The sequence below is a fragment of the Apodemus sylvaticus genome, chromosome 1 (assembly GCF_947179515.1).
Source record: "Apodemus sylvaticus chromosome 1, mApoSyl1.1, whole genome shotgun sequence".
NCBI classification, from domain to species: Eukaryota; Metazoa; Chordata; class Mammalia; order Rodentia; family Muridae; genus Apodemus; species Apodemus sylvaticus.
In genome coordinates this window covers 157,778,121-157,796,947 of record NC_067472.1, presented here as the reverse complement: position 1 = coordinate 157,796,947, position 18,827 = coordinate 157,778,121, and the positions used below count along the sequence as shown (strand labels likewise).

Below are 18,827 nucleotides of genomic sequence, written 5' to 3'. Positions count from 1 at the left end.
TACATTTGCCCATGTTCATGTGTATATGTGCATGGTGTATATGACCATGTGGATGTTTCTCCCCAGTAAAATATGAGGATGATTTATTTCAATAGTAGAAATTCAGCTAACTGAAGTATTCTCATTAAATATTAGTAACTTCGTCTTTTCTAAAAGACTGAGGATTCATAGTTTTTTATCTGAGTTAGAGATAAATCATCACAATATAGGTAAATACATGTAGCAAAATGTCACAGGGAGCAATTGAGTTTTTTTTAACATGTTTATATTTATAATGACCCTGCTAAGTGTGTGTACCTCTGCAATCCAGTTCACCCTTGAATCATAGAATTTGGCATCCTGTACATCTGCTTACTGATCTCCATTGGAAATACAGCAAATTCAAACCTGGCCGTCCTCTATACTTACCAATCAGTGATCTTAAAAAGTAATTAAATAAAAACAGAGATAATTGCATTTATAAATCACACACACACACACACACACACACACACACACACAAACTTGCCACTTAAAATGTGTTTATCATGCCTGAATTACAGATACTTTGTTAGGGTGTAGAGTAGAAGATGAAATGTTTATTTAAGTGACATCTTTGTAAACATAAATTTTTTGAACAGACCATGAATTCTTGCTTCCTGACCTAGATGCCTGCATGGCTGATGCCAAAGCTAATTTTAGTCTTCTCTGTTGATTATCCAAATTATGGGACTCCATTTGACTAGGTTGAAACATTTATTCCTGTGCAGTGTGAAAAAATTCAGAACTTCAGGACTGAAAATACAGGTGAGCATAAGCACTAATGCATATTTCTACTTTTACAGTCTAAAAAAATTCAAGCCCAACTGAAAGAGCTTCGTTATGGGAAGAAAGACTTGTTGTTTAAGGTAAGCATCTTTCCTACTTACACTCCAAAAAGACCCAAGCTGTCAAAATTATTACTTCAAATAATTGTAATTGCTAGAGTTTCTAATGAAGAATTGCTCTTGGCTGAGTTTGAATTCCCTCAAATTTCTTACCTCTTAATTAAAGAGTATAAGTCCATTTTTTGTCAGAAGCAGATGTAATTCTAATGTACTTAAAGCTCCTATCAGCCATTGTGTTCATTATGAACTTGGGTGAATTGTCTTGGGTAGATTTCCATAACATAGAGGAAACTTTGAGAAAGTTTCAGCCCAAACATTTTACTGGTGACCTTGCAATCTCAGCAAAAGTTTACGGACACATTCAGTCACATGTCTGTCTCATCAACATCTGAACTTCAGAAATCTGAATCCACTGAGACTGAATCCACTGAGAATGTGAAGAGATGAATGACTACCCTCGGGGATCCTCAATTCTGAATTCCTGGTCTTCACAAACATTATCTTCTGTCACAGGAGACCTTGTGGATGTGACTAAATTACAGATCTTTACAGGGAGAGATTAAGTTTATCATCACTGATTTAAATACTTGGGTCTTTTTACCAGTAGGCAAAAAAGTCAAAAGAGGAGTGTATGTGCTCATAGAATTTGAAGAATAAAGGATAAGGGAGTGACTTCCCCATTTTCCTTGATTTAGCCCCATGGAATTCATCTCATATTTGTTATCTTGAAAACTATAGAAAGTTCTGTGTTGAGTAATTAAGTTCATGAGAAATCCTTACAGCACCAAAATCAAATTAGCCTGTTCATTCTCATCCAGGCACAGAGAATAAAGGCCCTTGACTTGTATTCTTTGTCTATCTGTTTTATCACTGCAGTCCTGGGATAGACATTTACATTTAGGCTTTTATAAGTAGGTATAATAATGTATCAGTAAAGTAAGATTAATTATACATAATATTTACTTTTTAACACATTTTGACTGTAATGATTACCTCAAGTGAAAATTTGAGTGCTACCTTTACTGATATAAATATTTTACTAACTGTGGAAGCGAAGTATTTTTTATTAAGAACAAGGAGAAATGATGGAGTGCTATACTGCACTTACTATGGGCTTTATAATCAAAGGAAATGTGCTGATTATGTTAACTGGTATTTGCATGTAGCCCGTGATCCTGGCACATTGTGACATATGCTCTTCCGGCCTTTGATTTGGTGCCCTTTAATCCACAGTCCCCAGAGCCCTAAGAAAACATCTGGACCTGTCAGACATGAAACTCCAAATACCTGGAGAAAAATGTCATTGTTTATGAGTAATTTCAATGGGGAATAAACAATTCTGTATAAATGTGATTAAATAAAGAACAAGATGTCATAACTGATTAAGGGATGCTCAGAAGGGCTTGTCTGTGTCACATTCCTGCACTCTTTCTGGCATGTGTCCGTTCTGAGGTTTGGCCTCTCACCTCACCTCGGGAATGTTGTATCATCTATGACCTGTGATTAACCATTGTAGATCAGAGTGTGTCTTATGGTTAGCCCTTCCAAAGACTCGCAGAGGTCCATGTTTTATGGTCATAGTAATGGCTGCTTTGAGGAAGAACTAGTTAATATGACTCTGTGATAAAGGAAGGAAGGTTGGAAAAGTTTGCAGAGAGAATATCGGAGAATCATCCAGTGTTGTTCAGTTGAAAGTACTCAATACTCAAAGGTAACACATAGTGAGTCACTGACGTTTTGTGCTTTATCCAGTGCTTTGAGTGTGCAGTTTTGTCTAACCCTCACACAACAATGAAGAGGAGGCAAGGACTCCATTTCACAAAGAACAAATCAAAGCCTTTTAAAGAACCTTACCCATAAATGCCACAATTTATTTGTATATGTACTAGCAGTTATTTATTATTTAATATTTGTTTTCAAAACATGTGGGAGTCTGAGAGCAGTGGCATATGTTTTTAATCCCAGCACTCAGGAAAGAGACAAGTGTATCTCTGCGGCTACAAAGCTAACCAGATCTACACAGAGAATTCCAACATAGACAGATACATAATAGAGAGAGACTTCAAAAAACAAATGAACAAAATGAAGTCTTGCATTATATGGGTCATACATCAATGATTACAGTATTCCTAGATAACTAATTTAAAAGATGTCACAATAAAATTATGCTCTTGATTTTGTGACATACAAATTCATTGTATGTAAAACATAAAACATAAATAGCTTCATTTACCTTTTCATTTACACTACTAATGTGAAAGATTAGATAGATAGATAGATAGATAGATAGATAAACAATTTTAAAAGATCACATGTAATTCTTATTAAATGTGACATGTAATTTTAATAGTTATATTTGTTTCTCCAAAATGTTTGCTAATATCCAAATATTAAAATTTACTGAAAGCCCAAGATTTATTTTTAACAATTTTGGGGCAAGAAGCCAATCCTAAAGATTTAAAGGGAATCACGTATGATGTCATGGCTTTTATGTAAGAGTTCTGGATGCATGCTCATGCATGTGTTCAAAATCTTTTACTGTTCATGTGTTCAGCTTCAGCTACAGAGGAATCTGTTCTCAGTGCCCTCCTGCTTGATAAGGATTATGAAGCCCTTAAGTGCATTTCAGTGAAGATTTAGAAATATCTGCAATTGTTCAAAAGGTTATAGATTTGAATAAGGCATCTTGTTCCTGTGGGGAGCTATAAAATGGACCGGTTTGTCATTAAGTATTTTGAAACTTTAGACATTTAGGAAGTATTTTTGTGTGTGGAAGTTGGTCTTCTTCCATTCTGAATTCTCTTGTTTGTATACAGGAACTCTTTCTAGTGGTAAGTGTACAGAAGTCATGGTGGGACTATGAGTTCATATCACATTGCTGAGTTTCAAAATATATTATAAATTTTGGTATGTTTGTGTGTAACCCCATTTCAGACTGTATCCACTCTGGATGTTGCTGATAACCCTTTTCTCTTTTTCTCTTGACTTCCCACCTAACCTCAAACTCTCATTCCAAAATTTGATACAATTTCCTAAACTCATTCCTAGCTGGCACTCAGATGTCAAGCTTTATGCCACAGCTATATAAAATTTAAATATTTGGTGTAGGCAGTCTGGTGCTTCTGCAGAGCCACCCTATTCAGATAGGTTTGGATAAGTTGTGTCTCATCCAAAATCAGTGGAAATTGAATGCTGTTGTAGAGGCGAAAAGTTGGAGCTGTGAAGCCTGTAACATTTCTTGATGTTACTGAAGATAGTCAAAATAAAGACAATTCTGGTAGCAAACTTCCCTTTGGGTCTGAGGGTTGGATGAACCTGGGTTTGTTTCTTTGCCTCTTATACCTTTGTCTCCCAATCAGACTTTCCCCTGAAAAGGAAACTTAATTTACACTAAGCTAAGGTGATTCCATAGTTCCTGATAAGAAGGAGCAGTCAGGTATCATGAATCTTTTGCGGAAAATCAATTCCCTTCCAAAACTGTCTGGAGGTACTACAGACCCAACTCTGCACAGATGCCCAAGGTCTGGAGGAACTACAGACCCAACTCTGCACAGAAGCCCAAGGTCACATGAAATGCTGTGATGCTGGATGATGTTCATAAATGTTTACTCATCCTACTTTTCGCTTCTTGCTCTGAAAATTAAATGCATAAATATTGGCCATAGGTTACTTTAGTGTCTGAAATTATAAACTATAAAAATAAAGTCACAGCACATTTTAGGTACATGGTTGAGCACCTTGAAGAAAGCACAGATCTCATGACTAGTAGATACCTAACTCAAATATCTCCACTCTCCAGTTAAAATACAGAAAAATATAGAAATATCTCTATTCCAAACTTAAATTTTCTTATCACCATAAAGGGAAAGAAAACTATAAACATTCATGGATTCTGCACTTTCTATAATTTTTTAAGAGTCTTGTTTACCTATCCCTTATCATAATGGCAATGAAAGCAATTTCAGAGGACAGAACCAAATGGTTGTCCTTAGAAGGCTCTTTTGTCAACATCATTAGATATTTAGCCTCTCTCATAACAAGAGACATTTCAGATCTACATATTTGTTGGTGATACACCCCTTTATACCTAGTATTCTGGACACAGTGGCAGGCAAATCTCTGTGAGTTTCAGCCCATCTTTGTCCATATAGCTAGTTCCAGGAAAACCAGGGTAATATAGTGGGACACTGTCTCAGAAAACAAAGAAAGGAAACCAAATATACATTTGTAAATATCCTTGATTTTGTTCATATAAAATTAATGTTATTTATTCACTTACAAGGCTGTTTGTTAACCTATGCATAATGAAAGAGAGAATAGTTACCTCTTAAGATAACTGAATAAAAAAAAATGAGCCACAGACACAGCACTTTGTAAAAAGGAGAGACAGACTTTAAATTTTGTCCCTGATAGGATGGCAAATAAAGACTTCACAGGAAATGTACACTGGGGGGGTCTTTACCAGTAATACAAGCAGTAAAATCATTAAGACTGGATTTATCTTACTAAAGAAGTATTTTTGGATAAGGCAGTCCCAGAATGCTGATGTGGAAAAACAAGTTACATCCATTAGCATATACCTGTATAAGAGAGTAAACTCTCCACAAAAGATGCTCCTGTGAACATTACCTATTTCAGCTTCCTCAGACCGCAGGCTAATCACACTGATAGCACTACTTCTGCTTATATATACTTAGCAATTAATATCTACAACATTTCAAAGTACAGGTCTTTTTGCTATCCTGAAATGTTGTTGGAAAATTGTCTATTTCTGTTATACTTGCTTTTCCCACAGAGATACTACACTTCATCAATAACCTTTTGCACGTGTCCTCTATTCCAGGTCCATCTTTATTCTCTGTCTCTGTCTATACTTTCTGTTTTAGAGACGTCCAGACCTGAGGTTCCTTTAAAAAATACATTTCTGATTTCAGCTAAGAGTAGAGCTAATTCCTTAGTTATTGTGAAACAGTTGAACGCATGGTTCCCTGCATGATAGGAGAAGACATCAGAAATGACTCAAGTGACTGAACTATGCCACTCATCTGGAAGTTCAAAATTGCAGCCATATATATATATATATATATATATATTTGATATACATCATATATGATATATACCTTTTAACCCATTCACCTAATTTGTACATTTTTAAAGCTAACAAGTCATATGACTTCTAGACATTTCTACTCAGCTTCCAGTAAAGGATGTGTAAACCTTCCACCACATCCAAAGTCCCTATGTATGATGTGAGGTGCTGTAATGGTTACTTTCAATATTCTGTGTATGAATTTGTACTTAATACTGTTTCTTTCAACATAAGAATAGTACTTGATACAAAATAAAATAAAATAAACTGTCAGAAAGGATGTACAAGTCAGACTACAACAGTCACCAGTAGCTATATGAAAGCTTTAGTCCTTGAAGCTTTACCATCATCTAATGAATATATACAAATGCCTGCTTGTTTAATATGGATAAAATCTTACATACCTGAAGGAGGCATCACTTCTATATTTTTATTAAAGTTGTGATGATCTTCCACCGTAAAATTATTTTCATCACTACTTTATAACTGAAATTTTGCTACTGTTAATCATAATGTAAATATTGTGTGAGCATGACAGCATTTGTGTGCCTAAGTGTAGAGGTCTGAGCTTCTCATCACATGTCTTGTTCATTGCACTATACTTACTTATTGAGGCGGGGTCTCTTGGTGCATCCGAGGTTTGCTGATTCTGTCCAGTATGACCACCCAGTGTGACTTGAGAGCCTCTGTCCTTGCTTCTCCAGTGCTAATATTACAGCTAAATTGCAATGTTTGCTCAGATTTTGTGTGGATTTGGGGATCTGATATCTCCTCTTCACATTTGCATAGCAAACAACTTATTCACTAAATATACCCCCAGCCTCTATTTATCTCATCTATAATTGATACATTTAACTGAATATATTTATAAAGGCATGGGCAGGATATCTGCATTTATATAAAGCATAATGAATACTGGGGAAATTTTCTCTTAATTATCTTGTAAGAAGAGTTATAAAGAGATAAAATATATGAAATACTAGAAAGAATGTAGAGAAAGGGAGAACTGTTATGCACACATGGTGGGCTATAAATTAGTATAGTTAGTGCAGCAAAAATTAGAGGCCTTCCTCAAAATATGAAACATTGAAAGCAAAATGGTATGTGGGGAAAGGAACTATGAAAGTAGAGAGGAGGGAGAAAGGGATGGGTACCATGGAAGAGGGGGATATGCTTAAACTATATTCTATCTAGACAAGCATAAAAATGATTTTGAGACCCTACAAAAGAAAAGAAAATAGAGAAACAAAATAAAAACACATAAATAAAAACTTTAAACAAGAACTTCATATTCCCAGCAACACTACATCTGAAGCTATAGAAGGAGAGGGAATTACTATGTTGAAAAGTGAAGATTCAGTTCCGGTGCTCACAGGTCACAATAATTTATATATTAAGAAATCCTAGTCTGATGGTTGGCTGCAAGCATCTGAATCTGTATTGGTCAGGCTCTGGCAGAACCTCTCAGGAAACAGCTATACCAAACTCCAATCAGCAAGCGCTTCTTGGCCATTAGCAGTAGGTTTGGTGTCTACAGATGGAAATCATTAGGCAGTCTCTGGATGGCTTTTCCTTCAGTCTCTGCTCAATTCTTTGTCCTTGCATTTCCTTTAGACTGGAACAATTCTGAAAAAAAATTTTTGAGATGGATGGGTGGTCCCATCTCCTCCCACACCTGATCGTGTCCCCCTTTTTCTTACCCCTCCTCTCTTCCACCCATATCTCTCCCTCCCTTTACCTGTGATTATTTTGTTCCCCTTCTAAGTAGGACTGAAGCATCCATACTTCGGTCTTTCTTCTTCTTGAGCTTGCTATGGTCTGGGAGTTGTATTGTGGCTATCCCGAGCTTTGGGGATAATATTCACTTATCAGTGAGTACGTACCATATGTGTTCTCTTGGGACTCAGTTACCTCACTCAGCATGATATTTTGTAGTTCCATCCATTTGCCTGCAAATTTCATAAAGTCATTACTTTTAATAACTGAGTAGTATTACATAGTATAAATGTACCACATTTCCTGTATCCATTCCTCCGCTGAGGGACATCTGGGTTGTTTCCAACTTCTGGCTATTGAATTAGAGGAAGAAGTGAAGGAGCTGAAAGAGATGGCAACCCCTTAGAAGAACAACAATATTAAATAACCAGACTCCCCAAGTTCCCAGGGACTAAACCACCAACCAAAGAGTCCACATGGAGGGCCCCATGGCTCCATATGTAGCAGAGAATGGCCTTATATGGCATCAGTGGGAGGGGAGCCCCTTTGGTCCTGTGAATGCTCAATACCCCAGGGTAGGGGGATGCTAGGGCAGTAAGGTAGCAGTGGGGACTTTGGGGGTGGGGGTGGGGAGCATGATCCTAGAGGTAGGGGAGGGGGACAAGATGGGGGTTTGTGGAGGGCAAACCAGGAAGGGAACAAAATTTAAAATAAAAAAAATAACCAATAAAAAAAACTCCAGAAGACAGGATCATTACTAGGCATAACACAAAGGCAAAATCAGCGACTGCGCAAGGGAACATGGTGACTCAAAAGTCTTTTACAATAGGATGTGCATCAGACAAAGAGAGAAAAAAAGCATTGATAATATAGAAGCATTGTAGGCATAAAATAGAATGAAATACCTCATAATCTAATATTTTCCTTTTTCTTCCTAATAAGAAATTTAATGAGGATGAAAATTTTATTGCTACTCAATGGAGTATAAAACTTTTCTCATAACCTAAGTAATAGGTGTATTATTCAAGGTTCTCTAGAGGAACAAAGCTGTTAGAACAAAACACACACACACACACACACACACACACACAGAGAGAGAGAGAGAGAGAGAGAGAGAGAGAGAGAGAGAGAGAGAGAGAGAGGTGTTTCAGGCTAGTTCAACAACGATTTTCTACCAATAGAAAGCCCAAGTCCAAGAATCTGGTAGTTGTTCAGTCCACAAGGCTGAATCTCTCAGCTGGTCTTCAATACACATTGGAATCCTGAAGAAGTAATCTTGGATACAAGTAAAGGAGTGAACTTGGTGGCAAGAGTGAGTACACGCAGGCAAAAAAAGCAAGCTTCCTACTTCCATGCTCTTTGTTTATGGGGACACCAGAACATATGGCCCAGAGTTTCATCTTCATATTTAAATAAAATTATAGATATTAATCTTTAATTTTAATTAGCTGGGTCTTCCCACTTCAAATAATCCAAATTAAAGAAAGGTATTCTCACTTCAAAGTATTTAATTAAGAAAAATATTTCACAGGTGTACCCAAATGCTGGAATTTTAGTTAATTCCAGATGTAGTCAAGTTGACAACCAAGAATAACCATCACATGGAGGGTATCTAGGAAACTTTTATTTCTCCAAATAAAATACAAGCTTGTATTTTACTTGGAGCTGAGCAGCTCTCTTCGTCATAACCCTGAAAAGGAACAAAGATAGCTCAGTGTTTAGAAGCAGAGACTCTTGATCACCCTCATGTGTGTGATACCATAATTGTTACAGTATGAATTTGAACATAGGTAAACTTTTTGTTCTCTACTACAAAATGATAGTAATAGTAGCTTTTACATCAAAAAGTTATTCTGAGAATATGATGAATAAATTGCCAGCTCATTCTCCTGTCTAGCACATCAGCACAGAAAGCATTAGCTTTTATTGCTTGCAAAGACATGAACTTTACACACACACACACACCATATATATATATAACCCAGAATTATTATTCTTTTAGAGAATTATATTATGTAATTTCACTTATTTCACTTGGAATTTTCCAAAATTGTCATCCTACAAGAATACTAATTGAACCAAGTATTTGTTCAATAAATGTAAGCTGCCTTCTATTTTTATTAATCATTTTATTCATTTACATTTCAAATGATATCCCTCTTCCTGGCTACCCCTCAAACCCCACCCCATCCTACTTTTCAACCTTCCCCTTTGCCTCTATGAAGGTGCTTCTCCACCCATTCACCCACTCTCCCCTCAGAGATTTGAAGTTCGTGTCATATAAATCTCTCACTTTCTGGGTTAGAGAGACACCAAAACAATTTATATTATTTGTGACTATTATGAAAGGTGTCTTTTCACTAATTTCTTTCTAAGCCCATTTATTTATTTATTTATTTATTTTGGAGAGGAAGGCTATCAATGTGGTTGAGTTAAATTTATATTCAGCCACTTTGCTGAAGCTATTTATCAGCTGCAGAAGTTCTCTGCTGGAATTTTTGGGGTTGCTTATGTAGACTATCATATCATCTGCGAATAGGGATATCTTGAATTCTTCCTTTCCAATTTGTATCCCTTTGATCTCCTTTTGTTGTTTAATTGCTCAACTGGAACTTCAAGTACAATAATGAATAGATAAAGGGAGAGTGGGCAGCCTTGACTTGTTCATGAATTTTGTAGGATTGTTTCATGTTTCTCTCCATTTAGTTTGATGTTGGCTACTGGTTTGCTGTATATTGCTTTTTACTATGTTTAGGTATGGATCTTGAATTCCTGATTTCTCTAATACTTTTAACATGAAGGGGTGTTGTATTTTGTCAAAGGATTTTCAGCATCTAATGAAATGACCATGTGGTCTTACTCTTGAGTTTGTTTGTAAGTGAATTACATTGAAGGATTTCCATATATTGAGCCATCCCTGCATCCCTGGGATGAAGCCAACTTGCTTGTAGTTAATGATCATTTTGATGTCCTTGGATTTGATTTGTGAGAATTTCATTGAGGATTTTCACATCCATATTCATAAGGAAAATTGGTCTGAAGTTCTCCTTCTTTGTTGGGTTTTGGTGTGGTTTATCTATCAGTGTAACTGTGGCTTCATAGAATGAATTGGGTAGTGTTACTTCTGTTTCTGTTTTGTGAAATAGTTTGAGAAGTATTGACATTAGATCTTCTTTGAAGGTCTGATAGAATTCTGCACTAAAACCATTGGGCCCTGAGCTTTTTTTTTTTTTTTTTTTTTTTTTGGTTGTAAGATTTTAATTACTGCTTCTATTCCTTGGGGCTTATGGGAATGTTTAGATAGTTTATCTGATCCAGACTTAACTTTGGCACTGCCCACCTGTCTTGAAAAATCCTCCATTTCATCTAGATTTTTCCAATTTTATTGAGTATAGACCTTTGTAGTAGAATCTGATGACGTTTTTTAATTTCCTCAGAATTTCATCTCTCCTTTTTTATTTCTGATTTTATTAATTTGGATACTGTCTCTGTGCCCTCTAGCTAGTTTGGCTAAAGGTTTATCTATTTTGTAGATTTTCTCAAAGAACCTAGTTTTGTTAATTCTTTGTATAATTCTCATTGTTTCTACTTGGTTGATTTTAGCCCTAAGTTTGACTATTTCCAGCCATCTACTCCTCTAAGGTGTATTCACTTTTATTATTTGTTTATTTATTATTTTTATTGGATATTTTATTTAATTACATGTTATCCCCTTTCCCATTTTCCCCTCCAGAAAACTTCTATCCCATTCTCCCTCCACCTGCCTCTATGTGTCTGCTTCCCCACCCACCCACCCACTCCTGCCTCCCTGCCCTGGCATTCTACAATGGGGCATCAAGCTTTCACAGGACCAAGGGTCTCCCATCCCATTAATGTCCATGCAAACCCCTTCAGCTCCTTCAGTACTTTCTCTAACTCTTCCACTGAGGATTTCCTGCTCAGTCCAATGGTTGGCTGAGAGCATCCACCTCTGTATCCGTCAGTCTATGGCAGAGCCTCTCAGGAGACAGCTATATCAGGCTCCTGTCAGCAAGCACTTACTGGCATCCACAATAGTGTCTGGATTTGGTTGTCTATATGTGGGATGCCCAAAGTGGGGCAGTCTCTGTATGGCCTTTCCTTCAGTCTCTGCTCAACATGTAATATTTTACCAATAACTTAACTCAGATTGTACTACAGTAGCCAATATTCAACACAATTGGAAAATCTGGATGAAATGGACAATTTTCTAGACAGATGCCAAATACCAAAGTTAAATCAGTATAAGAAAAAACATCTAAACAGTCCCATAAACCCTAAAGAAATAGAAGCAGCCATTAAAAGTCTCCCAACCAAAAAAAAAAAAAGAAACCAGAAGGCTCCTATCCCAGATTACCCCTCAATTCCTGTGCCCCAAGGGTCTAGAGGGACTCCTCTGAGCACTAGGGATGGTTCTATCTGTGCTCACAGGCCTGTATGCTCTTCTGTGAGGCTAGCTATCTTCTTTGAATATATAAAATTTGATCAAAATCACTTAGTGTGTCAAAATCAGAAAGTCTGAATTTTGAAAATCAGAAATCTGATTCAAAAATCAGATTTCTGAATTTTCTTTTTATATCTTACATTTAAAGTGCCTATATAGTGTATATAACTTCAGAAACAAACCCTCACCTCAGAACTTTATTTAAAACTGACAAAAGATCTGATTCAGGTTATATATACTCTACTCAATGATAACTTGGTCAAGGAAGAAATAAAGAAATTAAAGACTTTTTAGAATTTAATGAAAATGAAGGTGCAACATACCCAAACTTATGGGTCAAAGTGAAAGCAGTGCTAAGAGGAAAACTGATACCTCTGAGTACCTCCAAAATGAAAGTGCAAAGAGCATACACTAGCAGCTTAATGGCACACCTAAAAGCTCTAGAAAAGAAAGAAGCAAATACATGCAAGAGGAGTAGACTGCAGCAAATAATAAAACTCAAGGCTGAAATCATCCACGTAGAAACAAAATCAAAAAGAACTATAGAAAGATTAACAATACAAGGAGCTGGTTCTTAGAGAAAATCAACAAAATAAATGTACCCTTAGCTAGACTAACCAGAGGGCACACAAACAGTATACAAATTAACAAAATCAGAAATGAAAGATGAGCTATAACAAAAGAATTCAAGGAAATTAAAAAAAAACATCAGATTGTACTACAGTAGCCAATATTCAACACAACTGGAAAATCTGGATGAAATGGACAATTTTCTAGACAGATGCCAAATACCAAAGTTAAATCAGGATAAGAAAATACATCTAAACAGTCCCATAAACCCTAAAGAAATAGAAGCAGCCATTAAAAGTCTCCCAACCAAAAAAAAAAAAAAAAAGACCTAATACTAATACTCTTCAAACTAGTCCACAAAATAGAAACAGAAGAAACACTACCCAACTTGTTCCATGAAGCCACAATTATGCTGATACCAAAACCACACAAAAGTCCAACAAAGAAAGAAAACATCAGGCCAATTTCCCTTATGAATATTGATGAAAAATACTCAATAAAATTCTTGCCAACTGAATCCAAGAACATACCAAAATGATCATTCACCACAATCAAATAGTCTTCATCCCAGGGATGCAGGGATGGTTTAATATATGGAAATCCATCAATATAATCCACTACATAAACAAACTCAAAGAAAAAACCCACATGGTCATTTCATTAGATGCTGAAACACATTTGACAAAATTCAGCATCCCTTCGAATTAAAAGACTTGAAAAGATCAGGAATTCAAGATCCATACCTAAATATAGTAAAAGCAAAGTAGAGCAAACCAGTAGTCAACATCAAACTAAACGGAGAGAAACTTGAAGCAACCCCACTGAAACCAGGGACTAGACAAGGCTGCCCTCTCTCTCCATATCTATCCAATATACTCCTTAAAGTTCTAGCTAGAGCAATTAGACAATAAAAGGAGGTCAAACGGATGCAAATTGGAAAAGAAGAAAGCAAACTATCACTATTTACAGATGGTATTATAGATTATATAAGTGACCCAAAAAAACTCCACCAGATGATAAACAACTTCAGCAAAGTGGCTGTATATAAAATTAACCCTAACAGATGAATAGCCTTCCTATACTCAAAGGATAAACAGACTGAGAAAGAAATTAGGGAAATGGCACCCTTCACAACAGTCACAAACAATATAAGGTATCTTGGTGCACCTCTCACTAAATAAATGAAAGATCTGTATGAGAAGAACATCAAGTCTCTGAAGAAGGAAATTGAAGAAGATCTCAGAAGATGGAAAGATCTCCCATGCTTGTGGATTGGCAGGATTAATATAGTATAAGTGGCCATCTTGCAGAAAGCAATGTAGAGATTCAATGCAATCCCCATCAAAATTCCAACTCAATTCTCCATAGAGTTAGAAGGAGAAATTCTCAAATTCATCTGGAATAACAAAAAACCCAGGATAGCTAAAAACTATTCTCAATAATAAAAGAACTTCCATGGGAATCAGTATCCGAGACCTCAAGCAGTACTACAGAGCAATAGTGATTAAAAAAAAAATGGAGAGAAGAAGGTTTATGGGACATATGAGGAGGGGGGATCCAGGAAAGGGGAAATCATTTGGAATGTAAACAAAGAATATAGAAAATAAAAATATTTAAAAAAAAAACCCTGCATGTTATTGGTACAGTGACAGGCAGGTAGATCAATGGAATAAAATTGAAGACCCAGAAATGATACCACATACCTATGGTCACTTGATCTTTGACAAAGGAGCTAAAACCATCCAATAGAAAAAAGATAGCCTTTTCAACAAATGGTGCTGGTTCAACTGGTCAGCATGCAGAAGAATGCAAATTGTTTCATTCTCTACCTCCTTATACAAAGCTCAAGTCCAAGTGGATCAATGACCTCCACATAAAGCCAGATACAATGAAACTAATAGAAAAGAATGTGGGGAAGAGCCTCAAACACATGACTTATGCTCTAAGATCAAGAACTGAAAAAATGGGACCTCATAAAATTACAAAGCTTCTGTAAGGCAAAGGACACTGTCAATAAGAAAAAATGGCAACCAACAAATTGGGAAAAGATCTTTACCAACCCCATATCTAATAGAGGGCTAATATCTAATATTTACAAAGAACTCAAGAAGTTAGACTCCAGAGAGCCAAATAACCCTATTAAAAATGGGGTACAGAGCTAAACAAAGAATTCTCAACTGAGAAATAAGGAATAGCTGAGAAGCACCTAAAGAAATGCTCAACATCCTTAGTCAGCAGAAGAATGCATATCAAAGCATCCCTGAGATTCCACTTCACATCAGTCAGAATGGCTAAATTTAAAAACTAAGGTGACAGCAGGTGCTGGCTAGGATGTAGAGAAAAAGGAACACTCCTCCACTGCTGGTGGGATTGCAAGTTGGTATAACCACTCTGGAAATCAGTCTGGCGTTTCCTCCTAAAATTGGACAAAGTACTACCTGAAGACCCAGCTATACCACTCCTGGGCATATATCCAGAAGATGCTCCTACATGTAATAAGGACACATGCTCTACTATGTTCATAGCAACCTTATTTATAATATCCAGAAGCTGGAAAGAACCCAGGTGTCACTAGACAGAAGAATGGATACAGATAATGTGGTGTATTTACACAAAGGTATACTACTCACCTATTAAAACCAATGAATTCATGAAATTCTTAGGCAAATGGATGGAACTAGAAGATATCATCCTGAGTGAGGTAACCCAATCACACACATGGTGTACACTCACTGATAAGTAGGTATTAGCCCAGAAGCTTGCAACACCCAAAACACAATTCACAGACAAAATGAAGCTCAAGAAGAAGGAAGACCAAAGTATGGATAATTTGGTCCTTCTTTAGAAGGGGTAACAAAATACCCATAGGATGAGATACAGAGACAAAATGTGGAGCAGAGACTGAAGGAAAGACTATCAAGAATTTTCCACTTGACCATCCATTCTATATACAGTCATCAACCCAGACACAATTGTGGATGCCAAAATATACTTGCTGGCCATAGCCTGATATAGCTGTCTCCTGAAAGGTTCTGCCAGTACCTGACAAATACAGAGGTGGATGCTCTCAGCCAACCATTGGACTGAGCACAAGGTCCCTAATAGAGTAGCTATAGAAAGGACCCAAGTAGCTGAAGGAGCTGAAGGAGCTGAAGGAGCTGCAGCCCCATAGGAGGAACAACAATATGAACCAACCAGTATCTCCAGAGCTCCCAGGGACTAAACCACCAACCAAAGAGTACACATGGAGGGACCCATGGCTTCAGCTACATATGTAGCAGAGGATGGCCTTCTTGGACTTCAAAGAGAGGAGAGGCCCTTGGTCCTGAGAAGGCTCGATGCCCCAGTATAGGGGAATGCCAGGATAGGGAAGTGGGAGTGGGTGGGTTGGTAAGCAGGGGAAGGGGAATGGGATAGGGTTTTTAGGAGGGGAAACCAGGAAAGGGGATAACATTTGAAATGTAAATAATGAAAATAACTATTAAAAAAATAAAAATAAATACATATACATAGATATAGATATAGATATAGATATAGATATAGATATAGATATAGATATAGATATAGATATAATTATATACATTTTTGTTTTAGCTTCCAAATTAGGGAAGTTTACATGTTTGCACAGTTCCCAGAAGAGATTCAAATACATAATAACTATTCATTTCTTTTCCTCTCTTTCTTTACCTCATCTTTCCTCATAGTATGTTTTCTACTAAGGGAAAACACATTACCTTCTGTATGCCTCTGTTCTCTCAGCTCAGTGTTTCATTTTGCATTCCACCATGGCCACAGTAATGCTACTCCCTTCTCTCTGTTGAATTATTTAATAAAACCAAGCTAATACCCATCTATTCCAATTTATTTAGTCACAGCTGTGTGAGATGATACTGAGTTGAGAGTGAAACAGCTAAAAACCTATCACTCTGGGTATATCAGGGAGGTAGGGTCATGACTGGAACCTTTGCATAACATTTTTAAGAAGAAAAATCAAATGGTTAGCACTTCACTTAGACTAAGAAGTCATTATTCAGGTACAGGAATTGTGGAAGGTGCTTTTGGAATAGATGATCTATGGTCCCAGGGCATCAGAGGATTTGGGAATGTCCTCTTTACAAAACTATATAGGCCTAGTAACATTTGGCAAAGGCTTGGACCTGAAATTAAATCTGAAAGCTTGCCTTGGTCAGGTTCTGCATTTTACTCATGTTTTGGTTGTTTATTGAGTGTGTGTGTGTGTGTGTGTGTGTGTGTGTGTGTGTGTGTGTGTGTATTTGGATTTGTTACTTATTTTGATTTGGTTAGTTGACTTTTGCTGTTGTTGATAATGCTATTTTTGTTGGTTGATTGGTTGGTTGGTTGGTTAGTTGGTTGGTTGGTTGGTTGGTTGCCTTGGTTTGGTTTGGACTCAAGTTACCAACATTAAAATTACTACTCACTAAAGTTTTCCTTTCTGGAACTTGTGGAAAGGTTAACATGGATAGAATTAGCCTGAGTGTACATTATTTCTAACTGCATTTATACACAGCTGATTTTAGCACAGTGTGGGAAAAAAACTGTGAGTGAGTGCCAATTGTCTTTAAATCTGTGCAGAGAAATCCTCAGTTTTTTGCAAGCTGGAAGCCACATTTCAGCATTAATTGCCAGATGCCACTGGCAAGAGCGACATATCCCCAAATAGGCTCCTATTTGCCAGCTCTAGAGATTAGAAGTACAATTGGCTGTCAAAACGCATCCTTCCAGCATCCTTCCTGCTCCTCCCCACTGTTGCCATAATGGGGAAGCTGGAAGGAATGAAGCAGATGATATTACTTATTCTGGAAGTCAGAAGCCTACAGTACAATCCACGAAACATTGCCAATGCCATGCACATACAGTACGATCCACGAGATGCTGCCAACGTGGTGCACATTCATTTATAACCACAGAAAAGTTAGAAATTTTAGTTAAGTTTTTCTACACTCTCCCCTTCCGTTAGCTCAGATCCACCCTCATCCTTCCAAGTACTTATTAGGATCCCTAGTGTCTGCAGTGCTGTGAACTAAAAAACCTTTTGTTTTAACTTCAAATCGACCCCTCCCCCCATTTTTTTCTGTTCATTCTGTACAGTTCTTATGCAAATGACGACAGTGCATGTAACTTTCAAGGCAATCCAGGAAATACCTCTCAACCTCTTCATCCATACAACACTGAATACCGAAAACTCTCTTGTTGTTCCCTATTCTCCATCTTAATCTCCCTGAGATTTCTTTCCTTGCCATGAAGTATCTTCAGAGGCATTCTTCACTTGAGTAATTCATACAAAGTTTTGAAATTTATTTTGTCAAGATAGAGATTTTTGTTCTTGAAAGAAGGTCTTATCCAGCCAGATCACTACCCCAAACTCCCAAGAGTACACATACTTTGTCAAATTTGATTGATTTAATAGTGTGCAATGCAATGGTTTTACTAGCTTTATTGGTATGAGTAGTCACACATTAAGAGTTGCCTAACTAGATGTATATGTAAGATGTATATGTATATGTAAGATGATCAGGTAAGAGAAAGAATTTGAGATGATATGACAGATGCTTTCTGAGTATAAAGACTCATGACAAATGATGACTAGCAGCTCAACTGACAAATAGAAAGATGAATGGCGAAATAAAGGACACATACAGGCAATCATTACAAAGTACTCCCCATATTCAGAAACAAAGTACCATTTAGAAGAGCTGTATTATTAATGGATTAATTGCCAATTTCTTATATTAGACCAAGGTCACCCTGACCCACCAGACTATAGGACAAACCAGCTGCAGGAAAGGGACATAAGTACAAAGTCCCTTCTGGGCACAGTCTGAGACCTGTAACCTCCCTGAGAGGGAACTGGTTGCATATGAGACAAACTAGCAGGAATTAAGTTCTTTTTTTTTTTTTTTGCCTTTGTAGAAGCAATAGAGAAAATTAATTGAGTTGCAAAAAGCCGATTTTGCTGAAACCAAAACAAAATTACAGTGATAATTTCCAGATAATCATCTCAAAGGGAAAAATAAATAATTTTTAAATTATAAAGACAGAAAAAGATATATAGTAGAATTTGCATTTCTTCTTTTCTTTCAGGATTTTTTTTTAATCACATTTA

At 36.7% G+C, this 18,827-nt stretch overlaps 1 protein-coding gene across 1 annotated transcript in view; it reads left to right on the top strand.

Annotated features, from left to right (window-relative positions):
- Positions 1-18,827, top strand: part of Luzp2 (leucine zipper protein 2) — a 408,694-nt gene that overhangs the window by 314,910 nt on the left and 74,957 nt on the right. The window contains exon 7 of the mRNA XM_052161760.1: positions 825-887. Within this exon, the coding sequence (XP_052017720.1) occupies positions 825-887 (63 nt within the window). The remainder of the gene's footprint in view (positions 1-824; positions 888-18,827) is intronic.